The sequence below is a fragment of the Coregonus lavaretus genome (assembly GCF_964263955.1).
Source record: "Coregonus lavaretus genome assembly, contig: HAP1_SCAFFOLD_986, whole genome shotgun sequence".
Classification (NCBI taxonomy): domain Eukaryota; kingdom Metazoa; phylum Chordata; class Actinopteri; order Salmoniformes; family Salmonidae; genus Coregonus; species Coregonus lavaretus.
In genome coordinates, this window is record NW_028161564.1 from 174,910 (window position 1) to 185,050 (window position 10,141).

Here is a 10,141-nt window from a genome sequence, read left to right on the forward strand (position 1 = left end):
ATCCGCAAATTCGAGAGCTTTGGGTAAGTAAATATAGTTCGAAAGTTCCATTATGTAACAATTTACCTTGTGCCATAATGCCAAAGCTATGTTGAATAATGATATAAATGTTTTGTCTACTTATAGGTTCAATATCAAATTACTTAACACCAATTAATTAGGCTAACTATCAAAACAGAGCCACCATAAAAACAAGACTGCAGGTATGTTTCCATTATTCAAACACCTGATGTTAATTACAGTAGCCTACCACAAACAAGTAGCATGGTCTGTGTGCTGAATTAAGCACACATTTTCCCCCTAGCCTATCTTGCCTAGTTTCAATTTGATTAAGCCTAGTCTCGTTTCTGAGAAAAAGTTGAGTACAGTAATAGGAAAGCTGAATTGCAGACATTGGGCGTTTGTCAAAAATGCATACTACCGTGCCTAAGATTTTTACAACTAAACCAAGATAGACCACAGCCCGTCGTTTCAAATGGGAACAAATTAGTTATAGTTTGCAGAACAAGCAAGGAGCTGGGCAGAGCCAAGCACGAGCTTGCGAGATCCTATTGTCGCGTTGTAGCATATTTCCATATTTCCGTTAGGGAACGCCTACTCAGTAAAGTGCGTGCATTCGCCTTTGCACTCATAAACAATGCAATTTTTTTACAAGGGGTAAAGTCTACAAAACTTACTCCACTCTGTTCGCAACAGATTCTAGTTTTGGGAACAGAAAACTGTATTGAGATCAAATGTTTCATCGATGAGAAAATGTGCAGAATGTCGGCCAAAATCCATCTCGTTCCAGCTTCTCCCAGTGCCGGACACATGGCTTCCTACTCACTACCATATTTGGTAAGTGGCGGAAACGCCGAGTGGATGCTTCACATTAATACATCCGGTGAAATGTCTGTCTCATTGTTCTATCTATGACCATGCTCCGAGCACGCAAATTGGAGCACGGGAGGGTCGGAGTATGAGTCCAAATAAAATTATGTGAAACAGAGCACTGAGAGCACTGAGAGTACTTCTCGAATGCCTACTCCATTTGTAAATATTTTAAATCATTGATCGATGCAAGCTTCGACAGAAAGTATGCAAAGAAATGATGCAACCACGTCAAAAAATGATGCAACATTTCTTGAAATCAATGACAATAGCGGACATTATTTGAGCTGTAGCCAGAGAAAATACACTCCGAATTCGGAATGAAATGTTTTCTATTCACATCTCATATGTTGCCTGACTACAATATTTAAACTTGATACGTTAATAAATACATGCTGTGTTAATTTTGGTATGTTTACCTGTCTACGTACTGTAGATAGCAAGCCCAGATAAGTCTTCTGTAGCTCAGCTGGTAGAGCACGGCGCTTGTAACGTCAAGGTAGTGGGTTCGATCCCCGGGACCACCCATACACAAAAAATGTATGCACGCATGACTGTAAGTCGCTTTGGATAAAAGCGTCTGCTAAATGGCATATTACATATTATTACAAGTCCAATAGGGATAACTGGCTAGCTCCCAGTATTGTTAGCTAGCCAGATAGCCACGAAGAAGCGTTAGCTAGCTACTCACGAAGAATTGACATTATCTTGCATAATATTCGTTTTAGGTCATTTTTGCCTGTCTAAGTAGCTGGCTAGCTAGATTATTACAATTCGCATATCTAGCTGATAATTATGAAGCAAAACGTTTGCTTTGTGTATATCTAGTTTCGTCTATTGTTGCTATTGTCCTGGCTGGAAAAGGGTTCGTGAATGGGGGTGGTGAAGCATGAGGTACTGCAGTAAGGGGAGTGCGAGTGCTTCTCGAATGTATTGTTTTATCAATTCTCCACACTCGTCCACACAAGAACGTACTCTGCATGAGAGCACGGTAGTATACGAACATATTGAGAAACACCCATTGTTTTATGGCCATGATAAGACATTGTGCATTGATCTACTGTTATGGCTCATAATCCTATTAGGCAATACTGTTCTCTGAGTAATGACATGAAAGGGAATTAATTGTTCCACATAATGACTTTCATACTGAAGTTAATTAATGTTAAGTGGTATTGAGGCATTCAATTCCAGAGAGCAGCAGGTGCATCTCCCAGCACAACCTTCCCATCCATGTATGAGCTATCAAATGTCCCTGAGCTTTAGACGCAGTGCAAGCTAGCCCATCTCTTCCCATTCAATAAGTTTTCATATAGCCTAAAAGCTAGTCTTAATCAACTAAAGGTTGCTTTTGAACAGAGGTTATGCAAGTTCATTTCCTCCTTGAGTGAGTAATGGTTTGATCATTTGGCTGTGGGTAGAGAGGGTGGAAATACACTTTCATGCAAATTATGACTCCAAACAGATCATTACACATCACTGACAGCACTATTCCCACAACCTCCCCAAACATCACGTCATATCAAATGTAAAAATTTTGACAATACTTGTCCCTCATGTAAACAGTCTGTGTCCCAAATGTCAGCCTATTGCCTATAGTGCATTACTTTTGATCAGGGCCCATAGAGTTCCATCAACTCGTTTCCAGTCTCATCATACCTGTGTGTCACCTGTTTCATTTAGTCCTGTGACTCTGTGAGGACCATGGCCACGCTAAGTGCCAAGCCTGGGCTCAGGTACAGTGTGTCCGACTGGGACACCAGTAACAAGCAGATATCTGACACAGCAGAACACAGGCGACACATCTCACACAAGACACGTCAGGAAGGGAGGGCCTTACGCAATGAGACAACCAGCAAGGTAAGACATTGTGACTATGTAATGAAACAACCAATTCAGTAAGATCTTGCTTGACTTTGTGACTGTTACATTGGCCTATACAGACAGAGCCTAATAAATTAGTTTCCACATCATCAATTGTCAGGGACTATTATTTATTCTCATCACAGGTATTCATGCAATCTCTCTCTCCTTTTCTCTCTATCCTCTCTCTCACTCTCCCTCTTTCTCCCCCCTCTAACTCGTTCTCTCTCTCCGCTCTCGGTTTATCTCTCTGTCCCTCATCTCTCTCTCTACCTCATCTCCCACAGACTAACTGGGATACGAGTGACAGCTCTCGCAGGCTGAGTGATAGGATCTGGGATATCTCCCGCTGGAGAGAGACTTTGGAATCATGCGCACAGGAAGTGGAGAAAGAGATGGATGCCTTAACCCTGGTGAGATTTGCAATTCAATTTCAGATTAGTATTAATCTGGCATGCAGTTGTTTCAATGTAAAAACAGAAAGTGTGAAGTACCTGGTAAAAAAAAATAACATTCTGGCAGCTTTCTACATTTATCAGACTTTGCAATAAACCAGGTTTTAGGGTGATGTATTGACGTGCTAGTACAGCGTAGGTGAGTTTGGCTGCTCTGTCTCTGTGTCTCAGGGGAAGGAGGAGACTGAGCGGGCACTGGCGGCCACCGCTGTGCCTCTGGAGGTCACGGTGGAGTGCCTGACCCTGAGGGAGGGTCGCCGCGGCAACGAGCTGGTCAGCGACCCAGTGGAGGCCCAGCTGAAGAAGGAAGTGGAGATGATCGACGGAGCACAGCGGGTGCTCCAGCAGCGCATCGACAAGGCCTTCGAGCAGCTGTGGTAAGAAACCGTTTGACCGATGTTGCATCCCAAATGGCACCCTATTCCCTTTATAGTGTACTACTTTTGCCCAGAGTCCTATGTGCCCTGGTCAAAAGCAGGGGTTGGAACGGGTTCAGCGAACAGACCCGAAAACCACGACATAACTACATATGAGGAACAGAATCAGAACCGAGAATGAAAGTGATCTATACTGAACCCGGTTTATAATGTTCTTTTACGTTATAAAGCCCTCACTCAAACTTATTCCAGTGTCTGCCTGTTTGCCAGCTGAAAATCTTTGCCAGTGTGTGCAGAGACTACCTGCCCCTCCCCCTCTGAAGCATAGTCTAGTAGCCTACTGACGTTACAAGAGTGATTCACAAATTAGGGAGAGAGATTTATAATTAGAGAAGAATGGATTAACCTTTTCAATGCTAATTAAGGATTTAAAATCAAATGTATTTATAAAGCCCTTTTTACATCAGCAGATGTCACAAAGTGCTTATACAGAACCCAGCCTAAAAACCCCCATAAAAGCAATGCAGATGTAGAAGCACGGTGGCTAGAAAAAACTGCCTAGAAAGGCAGGAACCTAGAAAGAAAGCAGGCTTTGAGGGGTGGCCAGTCCTCTTCTGGCTGTGCCGGGGGGGAGATTATAAGAGTACATGGCTATTAAGGCCAGATCGTTCTTCAAGATGTTCAAACGTTCATAGATGAGCAGCAGCGTCAAATAATAATCAAAGTGGTTGTAGAGGGTGCAACAGGTCAGCACCTCAGGACTAAATGTCAGTTGGCTTTTCAGAGCTGAGCATTGAGGTCGAGACAGCAAGTGCGGTAGAGAGGGAGGTAGAGAGGGAGAGAGTGGAATTAAACAGCATGTCCGGGACAAGGTAGCACGTCCGGTGGACAGGTCAGGCTTCCATAGCCGCAGGCAGAACAGTTGAAACTGGGGCAGCAGCACGACAAGGTAGCACATCCGGTGTACAGGTCAGGGTTCCATAGCCGCAGGCAGAACAGCAGAAATGGACAGGGACAGCCAGGAGTCATCAGGCCTGAGGCATCGTCCTAGGGCTCAGGTCCTCCGGGAGAGGTGGGAAAGAGATGGGAGAATTAGAGGGAGCATACTTAAGATCACACAGGACACCAGATAAGACAGGAAAATTACACCAGATAGGACAGACTGACCCTAGCCCCCCCGTCACATAGACTATTGCAGCACAGATGCTGTAGACTGGGTTCGGGGGACACTGTGGCCCCATCCAACAATACCCCCGGACAGGGCCAACCAGGCAGGATATAACCCCACCCACTTTGCCAAAGCACAGCCCCCACACCACTAGAGGGATATCAACAGACCACCAATTTACTACCCTGAGACAAGGCTGAGTATAGCCCACGAAGATCTCCCCCACCGCACAAGCCCGAGGGGGGGGCGCAAAACCGGACAGGAAGAACACGTCAGTGACTCAACCCACTCAAGTCGAGTATAGCGAAAAAAGGCACGACATGATGCAGCCCTCCTAGGGACAGCTTGGGAGAGCACTAGTAAGCCAGTGACTCAGTCCCCGTAATAGGGTCAGAGGCAGAGAATCCCAGTGGAGAGAGGGGAGCCGGCCAGGCAGAGATAGCAAGGGTGGTTCATCACTCCAGTGCCTTGCCATTCACCTTCGCTCCCATGGGCCAGACTACACTCAATCATAGGACCTAATGAAGAGATGAGTCTTCAGTAAAGACTTAAAGGTCGAGACCGATGGATAGGCAGACCATTCCATAGAAATGGGTCTCTATAGGAGACAGCCCTGCCTCCAGCTGTTTGCTTAGGAACAATAAGGAGGCCTGCATCTTGTGACCGTAGCGTACGTGTAGGTATGTATGGCAGGACCAAATCGGAGAGATCGGTAGGAGCAAGTCCATGTAAACCTTGAAATCAGCCCTAGCCTTAACAGGAACCCAGTGTAAAGAGGCTAGCACTGGAGGAACAGCGCCGGAGGAAGATGGCTGCCGTTTTACAGCCCTCTAACCAATTGTACTATTATGTGTGTTTTTCCGCGTTATTTGTAATTTATTTTGTACATAATGTTTCTGCCATCGTCTCTTATAACCAAAGAGAGCTTCTGGATATCAGGACAGCGATTACTCACCTCGCATTGGACGAAGACTTTTTCTTCAACGAGGCGTTCGCGAAGGATATTCTACAGACACCCAACAAGGCCCAGATCCCCGTCATTCGCGTGAGGAAGAGACGGAGATATCGTGGACGCAGATCCGGGTGCCTTGTAAGGATCCGACGGCGTGCGAGTAAACTGCCTCTCCCATCAATCCTATTAGCCAACGTTCAATCTTTTGAGAATAAAATTGACGATTTAAGATTACGGTTATCCTACCAACGGGACATTAAAAACTGTAATATCTTATGTTTCACGGAGTCGTGGCTGAACGACAACAATGATAACATTCAGCTAGCAGGCTATACGCTACATCGGCAGGACAGAACGTCTGACTCTGGTAAGACAAGGGGCGGCGGTCTGTGTATATTTGTAAACAACAGCTGGTGCACAAAATCAAATACTAAGGAAGTCTCGAGGTTTTGCTCGCCTGAGGTAGAGTATCTTATGATAAGCTGTAGACCACACTATTTACCAAGAGAGTTTTCATCTATATTTTTCATAGCTGTCTATTTACCACCACAAACCAATGCTGGCATTAAGATTGCACTGAATGAGTTGTACAAGGCCATTAATCAACAGGAAAACGCTCATCCAGATGCAGCGCTCCTAGTAGCCGGGGACTTTAATGCAGGGAAACTTAAATCCGTTCTACCTCATTTCTACCAGCATGTTAAATGTGCAACCAGAGGGGAAAAAACTCTAGACCACCTTTACTCCACACACAGAGACGCATACAAAGCTCTCCCTCGCCCTCCATTTGGCAAATCTGACCATAACTCTATCCTCCTGATTCCTGCTTATAAGCAAAAACTGAAGCAGGAAGCACCAGTGATTCGGTTAATAAAAAAGTGGTCAGATGACGCAGATGCTAAGCTACAGGACTGTTTTGCTAGCACAGACTGGAACATGTTCCGGGATTCTTCAGACAGCATTGAGGAGTACACCACATCAGTCACTGGCTTCATCAATAAGTGCATCGATGATGTCGTCCCCACAGTGACCGTACGTACATACCCCAACCAGAAGCCATGGATTACAGGAAACATCCGCACTGAGCTAAAGGGTAGAGCTGCCGCTTTCAAGGAACGGGACTCTAACCCGGACGCTTATAAGAAATCCCGCTATGACCTCCGACGAACCATCAAACAGGCAAAGAGTCAATACAGGTCTAAGATTGAATCATACTACACTGGCTCTGACGCTCGTCGGATGTGGCAGGGCTTGAAAACTATTACAGACTACAAAGGGAAGCACAGCCGCGAGCTGCCCAGTGACACAAGCCTACCAGACGAGCTAAACCACTTCTATGCTCGCTTCGAGGCAAGCAACACTGAAGCATGCATGAGAGCACCAGCTGCTCCGGACGACTATGTGATCACGCTCTCCGTAGCCGATGTGAGTAAGACTTTTAAGCAGGTCAACATTCACAAGGCTGCAGGGCCAGACGGATTACCAGGACGTGTACTCCGAGCATGTGCTGACCAACTGGCAAGTGTCTTCACTGACATTTTCAACATGTCCCTGACTGAGTCTGTAATACCAACATGTTTCAAGCAGACCACCATAGTCCCCGTGCCCAAGAACTCTAAGATAACCTGCCTAAATGACTACCGACCCGTAGCACTGACGTCTGTAGCCATGAAGTGCTTTGAAAGACTGGTCATGGCTCACATCAACAGCATAATCCCAGAAACCCTAGACCCACTCCAATTTGCATACCGCCCCAACAGATCCACAGATGATGCAATCTCTATCGCACTCCACACTGCCCTTTCCCACCTGGACAAGAGGAACACCTACGTGAGAATGCTATTCATTGACTACAGCTCAGCATTCAACACCATAGTGCCCTCTAAGCTCATCACTAAGCTAAGGATCCTGGGACTAAACACCTCCCTCTGCAACTGGATCCTGGACTTCCTGACGGGCCGCCCCCAGGTGGTAAGGGTAGGTAACAACACATCTGCCACACTGATCCTCAACACGGGGGCCCCTCAGGGGTGCGTGCTCAGTCCCCTCCTGTACTCTCTGTTCACCCATGACTGCATGGCCAGGCACGACTCCAACACCATCATTAAGTTTGCCGACGACACAACAGTGGTAGGCCTGATCACCGACAACGATGAGACAGCCTATAGGGAGGAGGTCAGAGATCTGGCCGTGTGGTGCCAGGACAACAACCTCTCCCTCAACGTGACCAAGACAAAGGAGATGATTGTGGACTACAGGAAAAAAAAGAGGACTGAGCACGCCCCCATTCTCATCGACGGGGCTGTAGTGGAACAGGTTGAGAGCTTCAAGTTCCTTGGTGTCCACATCACCAACGAACTATCATGGTCCAAACACACCAAGACAGTCGTGAAGAGGGCACGACAAAGCCTATTCCCCCTCAGGAGACTAAAAAGATTTGGCATGGGTCCTCAGATCCTCAAAAAATTCTACAGCTGCACCATCGAGAGCATCCTGACTGGTTGCATCACCGCCTGGTATGGCAACTGCTTGGCCTCTGACCGCAAGGCACTACAGAGGGTAGTGCGTACGGCCCAGTACATCACTGGGGCAAAGCTCCCTGCCATCCAGGACCTCTATACCAGGCGGTGTCAGAGGAAGGCCCTCAAAATTGTCAAAGACTCCAGCCACCCTAGTCATAGACTGTTCTCTCTGCTACCGCACGGCAAGCGGTACCGGAGTGCCAAGTCTAGGTCCAAAAGACTTCTCAACAGCTTCTACCCCCAAGCCATAAGACTCCTGAACAGCTAATCATGGCTACCCGGAATATTTGCACTGCCCCCCCACCCATCCTTTTTACGCTGCTGCTACTCTGTTAAGTATTTATGCATAGTCACTTTAACTATACCCACATGTACATATTACCTCAACTACCTCAACTAGCCGGTGCCCCCGCACATTGACTATGCAACGGTACCCCCCTGTATATATAGCCTCCCTACTGTCACTTTATTTTACTGTATATATAGCCTCCCTACTGTCACTTTATTTTACTTCTGCTCTTTTTTTCTCAACACTTTGTTGTTGTTGTTTTATTCTTACTTTTTTTGTTTAAAATAAATGCACTGTTGGTTAAGGGCTGTAAGTAAGCATTTCACTGTAATGTCTGCACCTGTTGTATTCGGCGCATGTGACCAATAAAATTTGATTTGATTTGATTTGAGTAATATGATCAAATGTTTTGGTTCTAATCAAGATTCCAGCAGGTTGTATTTAGCACTAACTGAAGTGTATTTAGTGCTTTATCTGGGTAGCCGGAGAGTAGAGCGTAGTCTAATCTGGAAGTAACAAAAGCATGGATTAGCTTTTCTGCATCATTTTTGACAAAAAGTTAGATTTTTGCAATGTTACGAAGATTGAATAAAGCTGCCCTTGAAATATGTTTGATATGTTCGTCAAAAGAGATATCAGGGTCAAGAGTAACGCTGAGGTCCTTCACAGTTTTATTTGAGACAACTGCACAACCATTGTGATTAATTGTCTGATCAAACAGCAAATCTCTTTATTTCTTGGGATCTAGAATTAGCATCTCTGTTTTGTCCAAATTTAAAAGTAAAACATTTGCCGCCATCCACTTCCTTATGTCTGAAACACAGGCTTCCAGGGTAGGCAATTTTGGGACTTCACCATGTTTCATCGAAATGTACAGCTGTGTGTCATCTGCATAGCAGTGAAAGTTGACATTTTGTTTCCGAATGACATCACCAAGAGGTAGAATATATATAGTGAAAACAATAGTGGTGCTAAAACGGAACCTTCAGGAACACCGAAACTTACCATTGATTTGTCAGAGGCAAAATGATATCTTTCCAACAGATAAGATCTAAACCAGGCAAGAACTTGTCCGTGTAGACCATTTAGGGTTTCCAATCTCTCCAAGCGAATGTGGTGATTGATGGTGTCAAAAGCGGCACTAAAGTAATTTAGCACCTTCACGAGTGCGGTCTCACTACTATGATGGGGTCTAAAACCAGACTGGAGCATTTCAAATACATTATTTGTCTTCAGGAAGGCAGTGAGTTGCTGTGCAATAGCTTTTTCAAAATTGTTTGAGAGGAATGGGAGATTCGATATATGCCGATAGTAAAAAAAAAAAAAAAAGTTTGGCACACATCTGGAGGATAGGGAGCCATTTATTATGTTCAACATAGGAGGGCCAAGCACAGGAAGTAGCTCTTTCAGTAGTTTATTTGGAATAGGGTCCAGTAGGCAACTGGACGGTTTAGAGCCCCATTACTAATTTCGTGTATGTATCGAGAGATACAGGATAAAAAAACTTGTGTCTCCATTGATCCTAGGTCGTGGCAGTTCTGTGCAGACTCAGGACAACTGAGTTTTGGAGAAATACACATATTCAAAGAGGAGTCCGTAATTAGCTTTCTAATTATCATGATCTTTTCGTCGATGTGAAGGCCAT

General features: G+C 45.3%; 1 protein-coding gene across 1 annotated transcript; it reads left to right on the forward strand.

The window, feature by feature from the left end:
- Positions 1-2,574: 2,574 nt before the first annotated feature.
- LOC311120395 (tektin-2-like) lies at positions 2,575-5,929 on the forward strand (the record flags this gene model as incomplete). Its single annotated transcript, XM_084194998.1, has 3 exons — positions 2,575-2,730; positions 3,021-3,146; positions 3,360-5,929. The coding sequence occupies 3 exons, from the start codon at positions 2,575-2,577 to the stop codon at positions 3,567-3,569; spliced, it is 492 nt and encodes a 163-aa protein (XP_084051124.1). The 3' UTR covers positions 3,570-5,929.
- Between the last annotated feature and the right edge of the window lie 4,212 nt (positions 5,930-10,141).